Source organism: Onychomys torridus, chromosome 7 (assembly GCF_903995425.1).
Source record: "Onychomys torridus chromosome 7, mOncTor1.1, whole genome shotgun sequence".
NCBI classification, from domain to species: Eukaryota; Metazoa; Chordata; class Mammalia; order Rodentia; family Cricetidae; genus Onychomys; species Onychomys torridus.
Genome location: NC_050449.1, coordinates 76,124,603 through 76,147,349, shown reverse-complemented (window position 1 = coordinate 76,147,349; position 22,747 = coordinate 76,124,603). Strand labels below are relative to the sequence as shown.

The window sequence follows — 22,747 nt, the reverse complement described above, 5'->3', positions numbered from 1 at the left end:
TATATTGTAGGTCTTTCTTACAATTATGTTTTTATAGGAGTTGGTGGGTGTCAATTTAAAAGTTACAGGGTGTAATCTGGTAAACCTAGTAACTTGGAGCTTTGTATTAAAAGCAAAACATTGTTAACAATTTTAAAGATAAAAAAAACTATATGGAACTAAAAACTTACTCTAGAATTAAAGGCTTTGAATGTTGTAAACTAGTTTCTAGCTTCATTGTTAAAAACTTAAACAAAAAATCCTCCAAATTGGATTTTGTTAACCCAGTATGGCATTATTCATATTTCTAGAACAAAAATATAAACTGTTAATAGACCATAGGTCACAAAAAAAAAGAAAAAAGAAAAAACACAGTGATCTTTACTAAATGGTAACTCACTGGTTTTCAACTCTTGTTGCCTTACACTTAGGAATCCAAAACCTGCAGTGCAGGTTTGTTGTTTTGTAAAGGCTTTATGTTTGAAAGACAGGAGAAAGCAACTAATAAAATATGCCATAAGGCTTATTAAAAGAATGGCTTCATTACCACATTTTAAAGATAGCCCACTAATGAGCATTTTTTAATATAGTTTCCAAAACATGTGCCGTAGACATTTCTTCCCTAATATACTCACCAGAAACCTCACTCAAATTTTCTTAAAACATTATATTTTACCCACCTACAAAGACTAAAATTTTAGCATCCAAATCTGTTCAACTCTTTAGATTTTGATGTTTTGTGTGTTCGTCTCTAACATCTCTTAAACTCCTCTGTCTTCCATGGGTCTACCTCCTTTAGTTCCCTAGCTGTGCCTCCATTTCACTTGCCAGCCCTCCTCTCCTCGCCCTCAGGGTCTCACTGAGTTCTGTAGTCTGCCTCATCTTCCCATTTCCACCCACTTCCTCCCTGGTTTACCTCTTCCTGAACCACTGGAGAGTCTCTGTCTTCGCCTTCTTCCTTCTTTGGATGGTCTTTTTTTTTCCACCTTTCTCTCTTAATTTGTCTCCTTTTAACTCTTACAATATCATTTCCAGGATCCTTAAGAAATTATGTTTTCATTTTATGTGTATGAGTGTTTTGCCTGTGTGTATGTCTATGAAACACGTGCATGCAGTGTCCATGAGGCTAGAAGAGGGGGTCAAATCCCCTGGAACTAGAGTTAGAAGTAGTTGTGAACCATATTGTGGGTGCTGGGAATCAAACCCCAAGTCCTCTGAAAGATAGTCACCTATACTTGCCATGTGGTGGATAAGTGTTTTATAAGCAAGTGACTTTGATCATGGCATTTGAGCATTTCTTAATTTTTTTATTTTTGAAAATGTCATATATTCATACAGTGTATTTTGATCATAGCCATTACTTCCCCTACAGACTCCCACTGTTGGCTTCCCTGTTTCCCTCCAAACTCCATATTCTCCTCTAGTACCCCAAGTCCAGTTAATACTGTAATTATTCACATGTGTTTGGGGCCACCTACGAAGACACGGACAATACACTAGCAGCCACATCCCTAAAGGAAGTGATTGATCTCCCTCATCAGTCCTTAACTTCCAGTAGCTACTCTGCCAAGTATAGAGCCTCAGGGGCCCCTACCCCATTCATGCTGAAATTTTGACTGGCTTTATCTTGTACTGATAACCACAGCTGCTATGAGTTGATGTGAATAACAGCCATGTTATGTCCATAGGTCAGCACCACTCTCCTCTCCATTCACAGCTGAACATTCAGTTATACTCTGCATTTGGACTGGATAGTGGCCTCAGCATTAAACACTACCCACTGAAGAAAGCAGTTTCTCCAACCAAAGTTTATAGCAACACAAATCTATTGGTAGAAACTTAAGTATTTAATAATAGGCCATTTGACAGTATGACAATTTAGCAAAACAAAAAAACAAAAACAGCTGTTCATCCTGTTAGGGCATATAGTCTCCTAAGTCATTGGCTTCTTGACCAAGGTATATAATAGTAAGCATGAACTTCTGCCTTTCTAGGCCTCATATCTAGTTGAGGTGGTTGGTTACCCCTTAAACAACGTTGTTCCAGTGGGCACATGATACTTGGTAGCTTCGTATTATGCATATAGGCTCCCGCTTTGGATGAGACCATTGTTGTTTTTTCTCCTCCTGCAACCTACATGCACCTTCTGATACTGTGTAAGAATAGTCAACAGGGAGAGAGTTTGGGGATCCATTGATTTACTTCCTGTCCCTAAAGTGAGGACTGGCTTCATCAGTAAGTTCTTAGCTATCTGGTTGTGGTGAGCAAACAAAATCAATGGAAATAGCTTGTGGTGTGCATTGCTTCTGGGGGCTCCTTACCAATGACTCAGAGAGAGAGAGAGAGAGAGAGAGAGAGAGAGAGAGAGAGAGAGAGAGAGAGCGAGAGAGCGAGCCTGAGCCAGACACTGAGATTTTTATTGAATAGCCCATATCTTCTGGAAGCAGCAGTAGCCACGCATGCAAGGTATTTCTATTAAAATCCTATTTTTAATAAAATTTTGAAATTAGCTGTCAAAATAGTGGATTTCTGTAATACTTTTTCATATAGTCTTAGTTGGGACTAACCTACTCCCAAGCTCTCCTCAGTCTTCCTATCTCCACTTACACATGGAACTCTGGAGAATTCCCCCATCTCCCCTTCATGTGGCTTGTGTTCTGTTCCCTATAATTAATTTGTACCTTTGCTGGCTAGTTTTGGTTTGTGCTCCATTTTGTCAGATATTAGATTACCAGGTATTATTTCATGATTCTACTTTCCTAGAACACTTTTTTCAGTTCTTTTACCCTAAAATAGAACCTGTTTTTAACCCAGTTTGCTAGTCCTTGTATTTTTATTGGAGAATTGAGGCTATTAACATTCAGAGCATTCAAAGTTTTGTCTGTTCTTATCATTTCATTTTGGTGTTTGGTTGGTTGGAGTTTTTGTGTGTTTTGTTGTTTTTTGTTCTGGTTTGGTTTTGTCTGTGTGTTTTCTTGAACCTTTTTTTATTATTATTATTGTCCTAATACTTACTTATCTTCTGTGGCCCCTTGAGTGTGTTTATCTTTCTCTTCATTTCTATGTATTCTTTCTATGTATTATTTGTAGGGCTGGCATAGTCTTCTTAAATTCTTTCAGTGTTTTTTTTTTTCCCCCTGGGAAGCTTTTATTTCTCCTTCTATTAATAGACTTGCTGCTGCACATTATAATGTAGACTGACAGTTTCAGGCTTTCAGAACTTGGAATACCTCTTTCTAAGGCCTTCTGGTTTTAAACATCTCAGTTGAATAATTAGTAGTTATTTTGTACATGACTTGACCTTTCTCTCTGTACCCTTTCTTTATTCTGTTTTTAGTGTTTTGACGGGATGTTGTTGTGGGGTTGGGTGTTTGGTTTTTTGTTTTGTTTTGTTTTTTGGTCCTTTCTATTTGGTGTTCAGTTAGACCTCTTGTAACTGTATAAGGCATCTCTTCCTCTAGGTTTGAGAAATTTTCTTCTGTGATTTTCTGAAAAGTCTAGCACGATATTTCTTTGTTTCTTCTACGCCCATAATTTGCATGTCAGATCTTTTCACAGTATCTCAAAAAATATATATACATATGATACGTGTGTGTAATTGATCTTTTTTGAATGATCCGGTTCCTCTGCTTATATTTAGTGTCTTTATGTAAAGCAAAACAAAACAAAACAAAACCCCACAGACCTCAGTCAGTTTGCTTTGTGGAATACCCTTCGCTACTTTATGCACGTTCTCTACCACACTTTTACCTCACAATTGTAAAAAGCTGATCTAAAGAAAATCGTTTATGGGGGGAGGCTTGTGGGGTTTGTTTTTTTCCTCTTCACCCCTTGCTCTGACTTGGTAAATTTCTTGGCTTTTATCATGGGGTTAGTTAACAGTAAGATTTGTAACCAAAATAATAGTCCACATTACATGATTGATACAGTGTCAATATTGTGTGATGACAGATTATCATTTGCCATTCAATTACAAGAAGAGATAGACTATTTGAATATCTTGTAAAAAGAACACCTCCTATTCAGTTGTCTTCCAGTGAATGTGCACACATGTGTGTGTGCATGTGGAGGTCAGCAGTTGATGTCTTTCTCAATCAATCACCTTCTACCTCTTGAGGCAGGACCTTATGGTTATATATTGTTTGTAATTTAGGAAATAAAGCTTGCCTGAAGAGTGGAGGACAGAGCTAGCCACAGAGGTCAGGCACTGGTGGCACAGACCTTTAATCCCAGCACTAAGAAGGTTGAGACAGGAAGTGATATGACTGGGCAGAGAAAGGGATATAAGACTGGAGGAGACAAGAATTCTCTCTCTTGTAGAGGTCCAGTCAGGCTGACGAGTTGGTGAGATAAGAGGTGGTAGCTGCGGCTTGTTCTGCTTCTCTGATCTTTCAGTTTTCACCCTGGTATCTGGCTTCAGATTTTTATTATAAGACCATTTAGTAGTCGTGCAACAGGACTTCGGTGCCTGGATTTCCCCAGTTGGCTAGGTTGGTTGGCCACTGAGCTTTATGGTCCCTTAGGCTCTATTTCCCCAGCAGTTGGACTTTTATGTGTGTATTACAATGCTCGGCCTTTTGGTGTAACTTATTTATACATTTGTAAATAAGACTAGGTGAGAAGCATCAAAGCCATGGCAGTTCTTATGGAGAGTAAATGATGCAAATTATTGCAGCAGATATATTCCTAATCATCTTGGCTAGGGAACGTAAGAAGGAAGAGTCTTTGTGTGTTCAGGGAACACACGGAGATCATCAGAGTCCAGACTCTTCTTTGATATAGAAGTTATTGTGGTCACATTCATAAGAGGTGAAAGAAAAGCTAGAATTTTTCCAGTCTTTATTGTTGAGTCTTCTCATTGATCAAGTGACTGAAGGGAAGAGAGTAATTTATTAGGATGACCAAATTAAATGGTCAAAATTAGTATTCTAAGAATATTTTTCCATGACTTAAATTTCTTAAAAGTGGTGATACAGAAACACCCTGTGTTTAGTGAGTTAAACAGTAAAAGACTTTGTTGTAATAAACTGCAAGTGAATATGATCATTTCATGTGATTCATACAAAACTCTTAACATACATATTAGAATGTGTAATAAAGGAGGCAGGCATGGAATTTCTACTCTTTGCTATCAATGACAGTATTAACTTGAGTCTTTTATTTGTACTTAAGTCTATCTTTCTGTCTTCAACAAGAATCTTTTCCCAGGGGCCAATAAGATGGGCCAGCAGGTAACTGCTTGCCTGGCAAGTCTGTGGCAACCTCATTTCTGTCCTCAGAACCCATGTAAAGGTAGACGAGAACTCTCTCCCAAAAGTTGCCCTCTGACTTCCTCAGCTGCATGGTGACTCATGTGCCACTCACACATAGACATCATCATCCAAGTATACACACAATTAATACATTTTTAAAAATATAGATATCTAGGTAATAGCTGTAGAAATTTATCAATTCTCTTATTTTAGTGGGTTTTTTAAAAATTGTTATTATTATTGTATCATTATATAGAAGTATTCTAGTACCCTTACCGATTAGTTAGAGGGCTAAACAACATATTAAGTATACTGTTTTTTCCTTTCAGGAGATTGTAAGAACAATGTTCTTATAGCAGGAACCATTCAAGTAAATGGTCATGGAGGACAGCCATCAAAACTTGTGAAGAGAGGGCCTGGAAGGAAGCCCAAGGCAGAAGCTAACACCAGCAGTGGTGAAGTTACACACAAGAAAAGAGGTAGAAAGCCCAAGAAACTTCAGTGTACAAAGCAAGAAAACTCTGAGCAGAATAACATGCCCCCAATCAGGGCTGAGGTGGTTCCTTCTTCAACATGCAACTTTCTTTCTGAAACGAATGTTGTTAAGGAGGATTTGTTACAGAAAAAGAGTCGTGGAGGCAGAAAACCCAAAAGGAAGATGAAAACACAAAACCTAGATTCAGAACTCATAGTTCCTACGAATGTTAAAGTGTTAAGGAGAAGTAACCGGAACAAAACAGATGGTCCCATAGATGAGGAAGAAGAGTTTGAAGAACTCAAAGGCTCTGAACCTCACATGAGAACTAGAAACCAAGGTCGAAGGACAGCTTTCTATAATGAGGATGACTCAGAAGAAGAACAGAGGCAGCTGTTATTTGAAGACACGTCTTTGACTTTTGGGACTTCTAGTAGAGGACGGGTCCGAAAATTGACTGAAAAAGCAAAGGCTAATTTAATTGGTTGGTAACTTGAAGCAAAATATTGTACTTCAGAATCTATGAAGCAGGTACAGTTAAGGAGTAAGTAGAACTAAGGTTTCTGCTTCCTGGCTGCTATGATGGATTAGGGAATGTTACAATTTGACTTGGAAAAAAGGAGACAAACATTTAGAAAATAATTTACGTCTTTGAATGAAAAAGAAAATCTATATACATATATATTTCAAATGTTTGCTATTTATTGCCCTTAGGTAGGTTATTCATTTCCACATTCATTTCATTCACTGTTTGAAATTGAGGACCTGTTATAAATTCCTGATTTATTTATGGGAGAGACAGCTCTGCTACACTCTTGAAGTATAGTATTCCTAGTGATAGAATGTTTCCTGGTAAAACTGAATTATTTTTGACCAAGTAAGATACATTTTTACTGATACAGAAGTCATGCCCTTAGGAAGAAAGATGTTACACAGAGTAGCAGTACATTAAGAAACATTTCCTCTAAAGCTAACTTTAAAGATCCCACCATTTGTTATCCTGAGAAGTGGTAGTTGTAGGGTGTTCAACTACAGAACATCTAGAGGAAAGCTTTTTGTTTTACTCCATTTCTGCCAAACTTAAGGAGAAAATGTATTGATGCAAAGGAAACATATCCACATTGGAAAACATTTGACTGTCTAATTTTTCAGACCTTGATTCTTGTATCAGTCACTCTATCTCTGTTTATTGTGCCAAAGACTGAGAATCAGTGCAGTGGAAAGCCTGTTTTTGACTGTCAGGACAGCATACACTTTTCAATACTGGAAAAGCTATATATTCTAAAGAGCAAGTGATTACAGAATTATGCTGAGTTGTATCTTTTTCTTTCCTTTTTTTTTTTTTTTTTTTTTTTTTTTTTTTTTTTTTTTTTTTTTTGGTACTAATAGTAGGAAAATAATGCACTGGTGGGTCCTTTGACAGAGATATCTTAGAGACAATGTTTAAGTGGTTAAAGGATTCAAGGAAAATACAGGAAAAAAGTATGGAATTTGATGTTTACTTGATCTGGATTAATGTCATTTTTAAATTTCAGACATATCCAATAGGCTAAAATGACTTACAAAGAACCATGTCTGTGTGCGTGTGTATATTGATAAATGGGTGTGATTGAATATATATATACAAACGCATACTATTACCCAGGTATAAATTCTTTTTTTCAGGATCTTTTTAGATAGTAGTAGAATAAAGACAATTTTAAAATGTCATACTTTATAGTTTAATTTTAAGGGAAAGATTGGTTATTTTCAACTATTAAAAGTTAAAAATAGGCCAAATCACTTTTTATGCAATCATGTTTTATACAGTGGTCTCATTGCACATTGTGTTTTTTCTGCACTTTTTACGGTATCCTTATCACGCTGGTATCTCAATATACACTCTAAAGAGAAACGCCCATTTAATGATTGTGCCTTGTATTCTATTATTTTTTGCATCATTAGTAAAATTAAGTTATCTATTGTAAATGATAACTATATGACTTAGGAGAATGTATTACTATATGTACTGCTATGGAAAAGGAAAGCAGTTATTTATTTGTTTATGGTACATTAGTTATTTTATACCTTGAAAACCAACATAAATGCCATTTCTATTGTTTAAAATTACTTTTTTTTTTTTAGTTTTAAGAATGTAGTATTTTCTGAGGACTGATATGGTACAAAAATGTAACCAAAATTTTCAGATACTACATTTTTAAAGAGAAAGGATGGGGAAAAATATATTAGCATGAATGATCCTGATGTAGAATATAAAGTCTTTAATTGAACCTTGGCAAAATATATAATTAGATTATATAATTATTTCCTTGTTTCCAATAAGGACAAATGTTAACTGTCATTTAACTGTCTTGAAGAATGAAAAGTGATGCATTTGGGCTTTTTAGATCATTTGTAATGAAATTTGTACAGAAACCCTCCAGTGAAACTAAGTGAACCATTTTCCAGATCCTGACTGGATTGCTGTGATTTTACAGTTAAAAACTAATTTCAAATTTTTTAGGTTTTTGTACATTTATTTTTTTCTAACAAATATATTGAACTATATAATTAAAGTTAAGTAGTTAACTTCATAATGCAGAAATGGATGACGTGTTATATAGAAAAATGAGTCAATTTCACCGTTATTAAAAACGATAGTGTGTATGTTGGAAATTTTAAGTCATTAAAGTAACTAGTTGCTTTTGAAGGGAATCTATTTGAAAAAAATGTAATTTCCTGATGTTATCTGCATTGTATTAGAAAACTAGACTAAAATCCATTTTTATAAAAAAAATGTAGTTGTAAGGTGTGCTCAGTAAAAGGAAGCACACACAGTCTTAGTGTGGAGGACCTCTTGAATGGTGCACAGATAGTTCCAACTTCGAAGCAGTGAAATAACTATTTCCATCTTTCCTACAACAAGGAAATACATCATTTCTATTTTAAAGACACTGTATATGTATGACCATGTTTGGACATTTTTTTCAGACACTGGTTTCTTAGTAAAGCAGAATGACTTGGATCAGATTATTTGTAACTGAAACACTTAAGATATATTAATATCAGATACAGATTTATATTTTTATAATTTAGCTTCTGTAGATTGCAAAAGTTGAATTAAGAAATTTAAGTCACCATGTTTTGGGTTTTACCACTTGGAAAAGTCTCCTTTGAGATAGTAACATCTATGTATGTACTGTTTATAGACCAGAAGGAATTGTTGGCATTGTCTTAGTTATTAAGCAATAAGAAAAATATCAAGTTTATGGAAACTTTCAGAAATAAAGTTTGTTATGTGCATGGAATATAAAAAACCAATTTTCAGGCTGAGCTCAGTGGTGCACACCTGTAATTTCAGCATTTGAGAGGTTGAGGCAGGAACATCAGGAGTTCAAAGTTACCTTTAGCTACAAACCAACTTTAAGACTAGGGCTACAACAGCAGCAACATCCCCAAAATCAGTTTATATACCTAATTTTGTTCTTTTATGTTATCTTGAGTGTAAAAGAATTAAATGTTGTCACAGGGTAGTTTATTTAAAGACTCCTTTTAAATACAATCTACGAGCCTTTGGAAGTAGATATGTAGGTTCTTAAAATCTCCCCTTTCACAGCCTTCTCTAGAGCAGTCTGTCTTCTACATACAAGTGTAAACTAAAGATTAAGGGCCTTATTGCCATTGTATTTATTGCATTGTATCACTCCAACTTTAAAGACTGGTGGGTTACTACAGAACTGTCTTACTATAGCTAGAATAACTGTAGAACATTTGTTGGGTGATTAGGCCACATCAGAGAGAAGAGATTGACTGGAATCAGTTTCACTTGGAAATTAATTATGTAAGACCCTGAACAGCAAACATTCCCTTACCATAGAATTATTAACAGAACTCCCCCTTAGCTGTAGTGTCGTAGATTAACCAGACACCTTCATAGATGTGTTGAAATAAAATTTTGGCCCTGTGAGATGTTAGCATTTGCATGATTAATTTCAGTCGGCAGTGTTTAATTTTGACATTCCATTTTATAAATCCATAGCTATCTATAAATTTGTCTCAAATGTTAAGTTGAAAGGAACTGGTTTTAAGCTTTCTCTCTAAAGAAAACAAACTGATTTTTAATATTTTGTTCACCTGAAGTTCATTTTTGAGTAGGTTGAAAGGACCAAGGTACTTGAGTAATTAAAGGGCTATTATCAGTGTATATCCTATATGCAGGGAGTGTAGTGTTTTAAAAATGAGAATGAGGTTGGGGGGGATTTCTTTTGTCTAGAATGCATTACTCCCTATTTATCTAAAAGATATTGCTAACAATAGTAGCTTGATTTGGTGATAAGTTGTCTTATGTTAAAATTGGAAAAAGTACACCTTTGGTTTCCATCAAAAAAAAGTGCAGACTTTCCCTAGTTCCCCTGATTTCTGGATGACTTGAACTAAAATTTATGCATCTACTAAGAAACTATTTTGTTTTTAATTATACTTATCAAAGTGCTCCAAATGAAAAGTCATTTTGAACTATGTATAGTACCCCAGGAAGAGGTCAGATTGAGTCCGAAGACTGTAAGTACCACTGTGAGCGCTCTGGAGGTGAACCTGCACACATTACAGTGAGTAGACTATCTGAGCTATAAATATATTTTTTAGTTTCAATAGCTCTCTTTTGAAAAACTTTTAATGCAGATAAAAATATCAGGAAATTAACCTTATATGGCACAAACCAAATACATAGTAGTATATGGATGAGTTTCTACATTTAAAGAGCTAAGAAGATAGGTTCAGGATTGTATTATAGTACATGCACTTACAAAGCAGATAGATTGACACACATGCTGATTACTTTCAAGGATGTGGGTGTTGATTTATCACAACAATAAATTAAAAAATAAGATACAATGTTACATTTTTAAACCATATTGAAACTGCAAGAAGAGACAGGTCTTAAAAAGTTATTAAGAATACTACTAAATCCCGCCATGGGATATTTAGACGTGTAGGACATAGCTCAAGTTTTGAAAAGCAACTGACCTAAAGGGTTAAAGTTGTAACTGACACATTTCAAATTAAAATTATGTTTATTTTGTACAGAAAGCAATGTTAAACACAAGCAAATCTGTTGTATGTAATAAGTGACAGAGTTTTAAAAAATTATTTAGCTTTATTGATGTTTTTGTTTTATTTCTTCTAGACTTGGAGTATCATGTCATAAACGGCAGTCTTGCACCGCGGTAGCAGGCCCTTTCTTTTTGTACATATTGATTGGACCTTTCTTTACTGTTATGTGGACACTTTCTATGTTAGTTTTGATGCATAATTCTTGGAATCCTTTTATACAAACTAGAATGTATGTGTAAGAATTCCTGTCCCTGCAATGTAGTAACTATAAACTTATTTTTAAATAAATAGAAAACTTGTTTTTCTAAGCCATTTTGTAGAGCCTCATGATTTCTTTGCTTTTTTGTTTGTTTTGGGCAATATAAAGCAGTTGGTACATACTCAGTAGGCAACTTACCAAAGTGATTGTGCTATAGAAGCCATCATGTAAATTATAGTTCATTAGAGGTTCCATTGTTCTGTCTAGTTGTGAAATGTTAAAATCACTATCAAAGATTTCAAACACCTAATGTAATTTCAGAGTGACTAAAGGTTAAAAATAAAGACTCATTTGCCTTTCTATGTGTCTATTTAGAACAGTTTTATTGGCTTGTTGTATATAAGTTACTGCATTGGTGATAATTATTTTGATATTTTTATGAGGGCTATATGCCAAGGGAACATTTTGCATAAACATTTACTTAAAGCTGAAGTTTTGTTAAAGGTGTTTGTATGGATCTGTAAGAATGCTGTTTTACAGCTTGGCATGGTGGTAACATGTTTTAATCCCAGAGGATCAAGATTTCAAAGCCAGTCTGGGTTATATGAGACCCGGTCTCAAAACAACAATAAAAAGATGCTATTTTTTAATTTTTTCCTATAGGTCTTTTAGGTTGGCATATATACTTAAGAACTCTAAGAATCTCCAATTTTAGGATGAATATTTTATGGAATTATATGTAAGACTTTAAAGTTAAATTTAAACATGGTGGTAATTTGTGTTACTACTAATCATTCTCTCTTAAGTTGCATTTAAATTATTTCATGTAAATAAATTTCTAAGTTGAAACAAGTAATGATCTTCAGGTACATTTTCTTTTTAAATGATTCTGATGCACCTGATATATACTTAGAAAAACCAGCAAAGAAAAATTAGTTCCAAACCATTACTTTGAACTGATTTCTCTTGTCATAACATCAATTTTATGATCTAGGTTTTCCTGGTATTTAAGGGCAGTAAGATTAAAGGACACAAAGCTCCTGACTACGTTTAATTCTAAGATCTTGTAGTTCTGATTTTAACACATTTACCATATGTTTGTTACTATTTAAGGAAAAGAGTTGTAGGAAAGATCCAATTCATTAGTATCTTGGGCCAGTAAGACATGCTAAATATGGTACAATGGAAGCCCTGGTCTTCAGATTGGAAAATTCTAGACGGTGAAGGAGTGAGTAACCTAGCCAGGCCATTTTGTGTCTGATCTTCATTGTAAAAGATTGGATTCCATCTTTAATTCAATCCAAATATCCCATTTTAGTCTCATCTAAAGCTTGACCTTCGTATCTGGGTCTTAAATTTACCATTCGATGTAGACCACCAAGCAGACTGTTTTGTCATAGCCAAATTGCAGTGTGATAGTTGCTGAATCTTTGAAGTTTGGATGTGCCGTTACAATATATTGTAATAACATTGCTGTAAATTGTTTTTTATTATTGATTAAAAAACAGTAAAGGATTTCATTTTCCAAGCAGAAATCTCAAAGGTAGTTTTAATATAAAACATCCTGAAGTTTTAATTTTTCTAAATTTAGGATCTAGCCTTGTGGAAAGCAAAATTAATCACCTGGAAGAAGCTGCTTAATTCCTAGAGGTTTAGAGTATTTTAATTTATCTGCCTACCATCCCCAGCTTCCTATCATGAATGTGAACTGTTTTGACCTGACTATAGTGGCTCAGGGGCTTACTTTTGTTTTTTCCTGTTCGGAATTTGGGGCTGAGTTGCTCCTCCAGGTGTGATGCATTCCAAAGCATTTAAAAGCAGATCCATTAGCCACAGCAGCCCTAGCACAAAGTACAAGTTATGGGACAAACCAAGTAAAAACCTGCATGAGTGAATAAAGAGTTTGGATTTTCCTGTGTATTTTAGACAGTTTAGAATGTCATGTGTATGACCAGGGCCGAATGTTCAGAGAAGACTCAAGTTTTCACCTGTGTAGCTAACTGGTTTCTGCACAAGCAGGAAGTGATGGCTCAGGTAACCTGCATCAGCACTGAGTAGGAAGTGATGCACCAGGACCAGTACCACGTGAAGAGTTGGGTGTTGGTACGTTATTTAGGCTCCAAGGATTCAGAGAAATCTCAGTGAAGGTACTAGCTGATCATTTGGTCAATAGACTGGTGGAGAAAGAGAACCGTGTGTGACAAGCGGGCTGCTATCCTTCCACAAAGTTTAGAAACAAGCACACAGCTTTGTAGAATAGGATCATCACTTTGTCTTCGTTTCTGAGGTTCCTATTTGGCTTTTATATATGGGCCTGGTAATTAATCCCTGTAGTGATCACTGTCACTTAATTCAAAACACTTGCAAAATTTAGATGTATTTCTGTCATTACCATTGGAGAACCAAATGTTAACTAAATTCCCATAATAGTGAAAATTAGCTTTTTTTTTTTTAAACAAAATGGAGTAATGCTAATTCACTGAATGACAAAGTATAATTAATGACTTAATGACATCTTAAAAACAGCAAAATGTGAAGCAAATGATGTAATCTTATTAGCTAAATGGACAGATTTAGTCAGTTTCTCTAGCCAATCTTTTCTGGGTTTTTGTTTTTCAGTCAAGATGTATATTTTCTGTCCTAGATCTCTTGCCAGGCTTTTCTCCAGTGCCAGATGCACTGATAGTAAGAACAGTGGCATTGGTGGTTATTAAAAATGATATATTTGGGGCTGGAGAGATGGCTCAGCGGTTTCCCAGCAACCACATGGTGGCTCACAACCATTTGTAATGAGACCTGGTGCCCTCATCTGGCCTGCAGTCATACATGCTGTATACATAATAAATAAATCTTTAAAAAACGATACATTAACCACTAGTCTGCATTTTTATGGAGCTCTTTAGTTTTCACAGTTTCCAGGAGGTCAGTACAATTGTGTTGCATTAGAGAAAACAGATTAAGGAACTTATACTCCCATCAAAAGAGCTGACTGGATAGTGACTTCTACTTGTACATTGTTCTCTAGAGGTGGTTCTCATGTTGGGTCTTACTATAAAAGGCCAAGAGTACCTTCCTGTGCCCATGGTCATTTTTTAATCTAGAACTAACAAAACTGCATTTGGAATGGATCATACTATATTTATGGGTTAATCTGTCATCTTTAAAAAGCAGATGCCAAGATGAAATTAAATGTTTAAAGATTTTAATAAAGGATATTCGTGAAAGAAATGAGGAACTCAGGAGGCTATGAGACCGGTTAGTGTGACTATAAAGTCAGCCCCCATATAAAGAAGGGGAAAGGCTGGAGAGTGTTTTTACCTGCCCTTACAAGAAGAAGGTTTGGTAGAGCTGCTGGGCCAACTCTTGACAGGAGTTACTTGTGTCTCAGATGTGCACCTACTTAAAAATCCTCAGGCATTCTTTGGCCAGGCACAGTCTAGAGGACATGTGCATCTGCTCATGAGATTCAGAATGCAGCTTCTGGGTTTCTGGTCTAGTAAGCTCCGTGCAGATGGGGTTCTGCCACGCACAACATGCTTTCCTATCTTAAGGTCCTGGCTTTGCTTGAATCGTGAGGTCTTGCTCTTACTTTTGTGGGATTGCCATCTTTTTCAATTTCTGGCTTTGAATCTCTGCCGATTTCAGATGTTTATAATTCAATGGATTGCCTTCAGCCTGCTATTCAGAATCCATGTGATGTGGATGAAAGTTTATTTGATGACAGTTTGATAACAGTTCTTCCTGTAATATCTAGGTTATAAAAACCTAAAATTGGCTGGGCGTGGTGGCACACGCCTTTAATCCCAGCATTCGGGAGGCAGAGCCAGGCAGGTTTCTGAGTTCGAGGCCAGCCTGGTCTACAGAGTGAGATCCAAGACAGGCATCAAAACTACACAGAGAAACCCTGTCTCAAAAAACAAAAAGAAAAAAAAAAACCCTAAAATTTAATGGCTATTATTTAAATTGGCACCTACAAAATTTATTGTCTTATTGTCTAAGGAATACAATCACTTGAGAAAGGAAATGGACTATTGGAGATTTTGCATCTAATTCTGTATTTCTGTGCCATGTTCTATTTGTTTGGAATGTTGTAGTGAATGAATTGTTTACATGAATAAGATCATCAAGTAATGAACAGCAGAAATGGAATTATAGGCAAAAGAGCTCTGCTGAAGTCAGCGCAGAAATGTCAGAGTTTGTGGGGCTAGCTTTTGCAGCCTGGGAAGCACTGTCCTCAGAAGAAATGGCTGCTAGGGCAAGTTATTTAATATGTTGGATGTCATAATATCAAAACTCAAATAATGACTAATCTTCAAAGTTAAAATTCATTTCCAGACAAGATTTTCTTTGGGTTAGCCTCTGTAATTCTTATTTTTAGCATTTTAATTAAAATATAGTTTTATCATTTCCTTTCCCTTTTCTTTCCAACCCTTCCTTTGTCTCTTCCCTTCAACCCTTCCCATGTCTACCCCATCCCAAAAATAGATGGCCTCTTTTTGTTTATTATTGTTCCATAAAAACATAGGTACACACATAAATGTAACCTGCTAAGTTCATTTTTGTTTGTGTGTATATCATTTCAGAGCTGACCATTTTGTATTGGATGGCCAATTAGGAGGCTGGTCCCTGAGAGAGGCTAATTGTCATTCATTCATTCTCTCTCCTCTCTTCCGAGTGTGTGTGTGTGTGTGTGTGTGTGTGTGTGTGTGTGTGTGTGTGTCTGTCTGTCTGTCTGTCTGTCTGTCTGTCTGTCTCTGTCTTCCTCTCTCTACCTGCGGGAGTTTTTTGTCTAGGGGTACTATGACTGTATGAGGTTTTTCTCCCTTCTATATTACTTGGTCTATTAATATTGTCATTGTTCAGGTCTCCCTTAGGCAGCCATTTTTAGGAGACACAGTCTCACAGCAGACATTCTGGTCCTTTGACTCTTACAGTCTCCAAACTCACTCTCCCACATTGTTCCCTGAGCATTGGGTGCAGTTATATTGAAGATCTCTCCTTAGGAGCTGTACTCCCCATAATCTGTTCTCTCTGCATTAAGTCCAGTTGTGATTTTCTGTACCATTTCCACTTGCTGTAAAGAGAAGCTCATCTGAAGAAGAGCGGCACTTCGGGTGAGCAGAAGTTTAAGTTTCAGAAGGTAGCTGGAATTGTGTTGGTGTAGTACGTGCCAGCAGGGGCTTCTCTTCTAAGATCCCTGACTTCACTAGTCCTCAGTACTTGGGTTTCAGTTCCTGTCATGATTTCCCTTCCGTTGAACGGACCTCAGTCCAGTTAGATAGCTGTTGGACTTCCATTGTGCTGATAAAACAGTGACCAAAAGCAACTTGGAGGGGAAAAGAGTTTATTTGACCTAGATTATAGTCCATCATTGAGGAAAGTCAAGACAGGAGATTGGAGGCAGGAAATGAATGAAGCAGAGGCGCTGGAGGAACCCTGTGAATAGCTTGTGTGCCATAACTTGCTCAGCCTTCTTTCTTGTGCAGTCCAGGCCACCTGCCCAGGCTGGGCTGGGCTGGACTTTCCCATATCAATCCAAACAAGAAAATGCATCTCCCCACAAAACAATGCCCACAGTTCAACTAGACAGACACAATCCCTCAACTGAGGTTTCCTCTTCCTGGGTGACTAATTTGTGTCAAGTTGATTCAAAAAACAAAAAACTAGTATACTCCTTCAGGAAAAAGTTTTAGTAAGAAGCATTCTTTCTAAAATACTTTTCATAGTCTGTGTGGCCTTCCAATTACCTCTACCACAAATACCAAAAGCGTTTAATGTTCTCTTAAAGGTCTAATTTTCAAGTTTTTGTTCATCTCAGGTTCTTCTTTTCCTCTAAACGGGTAACTCAGCCGGTTGCTCACTTGCTTCTAGATCAGTGGTTCTCAACCTCCTCAATGCTGCCACCCTTTAATAAAGTACTGACCCACAACCATGAAATTTTTTTTGTGCTACTTCATAACTGCAGTTTTGCTACTGTTGTGAATCATCATGTAAATATTTTTGGAGATAGGTTTGCCAAAGGGTCATGACCCACAGGTTGAGACCCAGTTTTCTAGATACAAATGGTTTTCTGGTGTTCTTTTACATACTGATCATGGGCCTAGCTCTTCTGCCCCCTCTCCAATCCTATGCCCTCCCTACCATCTTTGATTTGATGCTCATAGTGATGGGTCTGCTGCTGTCACTTTGTAATAAAATATGCATATGTGAAAACTATTAGCTGTAGCATGAATCTTAAAGGTACTTATTAATAAAATCAAACCTGAGGCCAGTTATTGGGGTGAATGCTGGAAGATCAGAGAAGCAGAACAAGCCACAGCTACCTCACCTCGCCAGTTCCTCAACTAATCCTGTTTTCTCAGACTGGAAGCCTCTGGGTCCTCATCCAAATGGATCTCAGCTGAACTGCTCAAAAGCCTAAAAGCTTAACCAGCCAAAAGCTGCTAGTTTCTGATCTTCACGCCTTATATATCTTTCTGCTTTCTGCCATCACTCCCTGGGATTAAAGGCTCACTTCCTGGGATTAAAGGCTCACTTCTTGGGATTAAAGGCATGTGTCACCATGCCTGGCTGTTTCCAATGAGGCCTTGAACTCACAGAGATGGAGAGGGATTTCTGCCTCTGGAATGCTAGGATTAAAGGTGTGTGCTATCACTGCCTAACCTCTATGTTTAATAGTGTGGCTGTTCTGTTTCTGACCCCAGATAAGTTTATTAGGGTGCACAATATTTTGGGGAACACAATACCACATTTCCCCTTTTTGGTCTAAAATTAAAAAAAGCTTATAACTAATACAAGAAAAACTACCTAATAAGTATATACAATATATACAGTCAAGAATTACATTAACAATGTCTAGTCCATTAACATTTGACAGATTCAGACAAAAAACTCCATTATATATATTAATAATGTCCAGTCCCATAACATTTGATAAACTCAGACAAAAATTTTTTCATTACTTATCCTATGTAAAACAAGTAGTTCTATTTTAAAAGTAGATTCAATAGTCTCCTTTTTAAAAAATCTTATATCCATATTCTTTCTTTTTTCTTTTCATAATAGATTCAGTAATTACCTTTTGTCATTTTTATAACTTCCCCTTTTTCTTTTTAGTGTAAATTCAATGATCTACCCATTTATCCTATAATTTTTTTTTATCTTTTTTCTCAGCGTAGATTCAATTATCTACCTCATATCTATATTCTTTTTCTTTCTTTTTTTTTTTAAACAAAACCTCTGAATCTAATCTCCATATTCAGCTTTTTTCCTGACCATTAACATTTAACAACTTGAGCCGGGCGGTGGTGGTGCACTCCTTTAATCCCAGCACTCAGTAGGCAGAGCCAGGCAGATCTTTGTGAGTTCAAGGCCAGCCTGAGCTATCAAGTGAGTTTCGGGAAAGGCACAAAGCTACACAGAGAAACCCTGTCTCAAAACAAAAAAACAAAAAACAAAAAACAAAACAAAAAAAATTAACAACTTGTAACCAACCATTGTAAACAATAATATCCAAAAGTCATTAAATGACCAAAAACCTCCCATCCCATTTTATTTGTACTTAAATGTGATTTTATTTGTATGTTAATAAATAAAGTTGCCTGGGGGTCAGAGCTAATAGTAAGCCATAGCAGAAGCCAGGCAGGCGGTGGCGGCATTTACCTTTAATCCAGATCATATGACAAGCAGATCTCTGTGCGTTCAAGGATACAGCCAGCATGGAGACAGACTCCTTTAATCTCAATACCAACCATAGAAGACCTGGAAGTCTGTACAGACAGGCAGTGACAAGGAGGTCATGTGTTTGGGTTTACAACCAATGAGAAGGCAGAACAGAAAGTCTGCAAAAAGGACAGACACACAGGAAGTAGCTCTCTTGTGGAGAGGAAGGACAGGAGGGGCAGGAAGGGTAAGGAGGTTTTAAGTCTCAGCTCTTAGCTATTGCTCTGACCTCTGGGCTTTTAACTTTGCAATCGTCTCTGTGTTTTTTATTTAATAAGACCGTTCATCTACAATTAGCTATTTTAAACACATTCAGTTGGTGATTTCTTTATTTTGGTGTATTGTTCCTTACAAATTTGAATCAGAAGAAAAAAACATTTTATTTTGTTAGGTTATTTAAGACAAAAAAAAAAAAAGTCCAGAAAAATGTTATGGAAACAGATTGAATGATTGCATTTTGGGGATGAAATACTCTTGAACTGTGATGTCTTATTCTAAGGACAACTGCAAATTTGTTGAGGATTGCTTTCATGTCTGCTTATGTTATTTGAATACTCTTGTTTCATAAGAGGTCTGTTTCCTCTTAGTTTTAAAGGAAATAAATATGCTTGGATAAATTATATGGCTTTCTTGAAATGACAGCTCTAACCTTTGCCATATTAACTTGCATGCTATTTTTAAAGTTTTTATCACTTTTTCTAACTGTTTGGAGAAAGGTGCTAGGAGATGAGCCTAGACTCTCAAGCATGCTAAGCACACCAACCCAGACACCCATGACTGCTGGAAAAGCTTAGGAGAATTCAGGCATGTACTGCTCATATAAAGCACTCACTACCACACACAGGAAGGGCAAGGCTAGAGCATATGATCTGCTTTCATATTTGCCTTTGGAGTCTTATTCAATTTACATGTTCAAAATATATTTTGAGTTAACTTATAAAACACATTTTTCTTATATATTTTGGGTGTAAAATAAGGTTAGAAAAGCCGTTTTCTGATTTATCAGTAAGATTTACCAGACTTCTTGGGACTAGAGAGACAGCTCAGTTGTTAAGAGCAGGTACTGATCTTGCAGAGGACCAGAGATGGGTTCCCAGCACTCACATTAGATGGCTCAAAACTGCTTGTGACTCTGGCTCTGGAGAGACCTTATATCTCTGTCCTCTGAGGGCAACTACAAACCTGTGCACATACACACAGACACATACACATAATTAAAAAACAATGAAAACAAATTTTTAAAAGGATTCACCAAAATTCTAGTAGTATATACATGTTATTTCTGCATAAACATTCCAGGTCAGGTAATGGGAAGTACAGATAAGTTTTTGTTTAGAAGGAGGAGACAGTGTGTTACAGGTGCTGCTTAGGAGGCTGAGGAGAGAGGGTTGCTTGAACCCAGGTGTTCTTGGCCAGTCTGGGCAACAGAGTGAGAAAGAGCCTGTTAAATAAAAAGAGCAAGGCAGATGAACTTTCCTTAATTCCTAAGTATCAGTAGTAATGGAATATGTCAGAAGAGTAATCTTTTTCTTTGCTTTGATAGCTTTATATATCTGGCTATCTAGATTTCTCATATATGATGTTTATATAACTTTTCATGTAATAAAGCAATCCATGGATTTAAACCCATCAGTAGCTCTTGAGAATAAAAGTAATCTAAATAATTTCTATATAAGGAAGGTATTGGCCACAGCAAGATGGTTTAATAGTATATAAAATGTCTATACAAAGTCTCCTTAAAGCCTTGAAAAAAGAATTCAGTTTGATATTTTTGTTTCAATTTGATTATGGGTTTTTCATTTTATTTTGTTTTGTTTTTTAATGAGAAAACTGTGGGAAACAATTGGGGCAACTTGACATCTATTCTAAATATTTGTTTCAGGTTTGGCTGAAAAGGATGATACATTTTTGGCAGAGTATAAAAATAGAACTGTATGATATGAATAACATAAATGACTTAGTTTCTATGATTTTAGTTAATACCATTATACGGTTTTAAAATTACAAAATCCATTTCCCCCAAATCAGTCATGAAAACCCTTCTGTCATTTCAACTTCTCCTTGGCAACAGTGAACAGATGTCTGGCCTTGGTGGTAGTATGGGAGACTCAGTTATGTCCTGTGCCATGTGCAAACTTAGAGGCTGTTTGCCTTGACCACACATGACTGGAGAAAGGGCATCCTTGGGAATAGTAACTTTGTACTGCTAATGAAGCAGGGTAGTCAAAGGGAAAGGGACTTCAGAATTTGATTTTTACTGCCTTAAAGAAAAAAGGGTTTGCTAATATAATCAGGTTTTCTTCATTTCAAGCATTTTAGCATCTGCCATTTCTAAGTAAGTGATACTGCTTTCAAGTTTAACAACAACTATATCAAAATCCATCTTTCCAATGATTTAACAGTTCTTTAGTTTGTACACAGTTTTTAACATCTACTGGGCTATGAGTGTTCAAATATAAGCAGGAAACTGAAACCTTAGCATTGAAAACACTGCCTGACTTCTATCCAGATTTCTACAAGTGATATCATAAGACCTATAACAGTAACTATTGTCCTTCAAAAAATGCATTATTCCCAACTACCATCTGCTTCTTCGTTAGTGACAAGTAACTCTGGGCCCTGTGGATGCTGCTTCCTGTTGGCTGGGATTCAAACATTGCCCGATTCTCAGAGCTAGCTGCAAGTGTTGTCAGTCAGTCAGTTGTGTGATTGCTGTAGCATTTACTTGCTGTGGATATCACTCTGTGTAAATAAAATGCTGATTGGCCAGTAGCTAGGCAGGAAATATAGGTGGGAGAAGCAGAGAAGAGAATTCTGGGAACAGGAAGGGGAGGCATAGAGATTGTAAGCCACTGCCGTGAGAAGTGAGATGTAAGGTACTGGTAAGCCATGAGCCATGTGGCAAAGTATAGATTAATAAAAATGGGCTAAATATAAGAGTAAGAGCTAGACAATGATAGGCCTGAGCTAATGGCCAAGCAGTTTAAATAATATAAATGTCTGTGTATTTATTTTATAAGTGGGCTGTCTAACAGGGCTTGGCGGGGGCTGGAGAGAAGGTCTCCAACTACATTTACTGCATTGTCTCCAAACAGTATAAGAGTTGTATACTGTTAAGAGTCAATATAGGGGGCTGGAGAGAGGGCCCAGCAGTTAAGAACACTGGCTGCTCTTCCAGAGGACCCAGGTTCAGTTCCCATCACTCACATGGCAGCTCACAACAAACTGTAACTCCAGTTCCAAGGGATCCAATATCCTCACACAGACATGCATGCAGCAAAACACCAATGCACATGAAATAAAATTAATTAAAAAAAGAGTCAGTATAGACCAGTGAAGTACCTAATCATGTATAGATAAAATAATCAGGAGTAGATTCAACTCTCTATTTCTTCTTAAATTAAATATTAAATAAGGAAATATTTAAATGACTACAATGTTTAAGAAGAGGAAAGAAGAGGAATAACATCTTGGAATTTTGTGAGTTCTCAAAATTTCTCCATAATGAAACTAATAGTCACTCTTAAAATATATACTGACCTTGTGGTTTGCAAACAAATTCTTGTTAAAAATTCTACCTGCATATTAAAATTGACAATTGCAAATTATATGAATCCACACTACTAAATATATCACTTTAGGAATGGGTGTAATATTGTAAGTCATATGAATATGTATCACTGAACACATCATTTTAGGAATGGGAACAATGGAGATGAAGAAACCTGTTTTGCAGGTATTGAGGTAGGGTGGTATTTGATAGATTAAGAATGTTTTTTTTTTTATTTTATTCAGTTGACATTCAACTCTGAATTAATTATACTTCACTCTTTGCTCCATTTGGAATGCAGTACCTTGAACTTTACATGATTAATTTAGCATAAACTTAAAAAATGCTTTGATGGTTTTTCCTTCCCTTGGGCTAGAGTTGATTTATTTGGATCACTGTACTAATTATTTTAAGATGGAATTGTAATACATATATATGATTTATTCAGTAGAAAGAAAAAGTATAACTGCTACACATTC

At 36.2% G+C, this 22,747-nt stretch overlaps 1 protein-coding gene across 1 annotated transcript in view; it reads left to right on the top strand.

Annotated features, from left to right (window-relative positions):
• Positions 1-7,026, top strand: part of LOC118587053 (pleckstrin homology domain interacting protein) — a 118,839-nt gene extending 111,813 nt beyond the window's left edge. The window contains exon 40 of the mRNA XM_036192660.1: positions 5,561-7,026. Coding sequence (XP_036048553.1) covers positions 5,561-6,198 — 638 coding nt within the window. The 3' untranslated portion in view covers positions 6,199-7,026. The remainder of the gene's footprint in view (positions 1-5,560) is intronic.
• Positions 7,027-22,747: the final 15,721 nt, after the last annotated feature.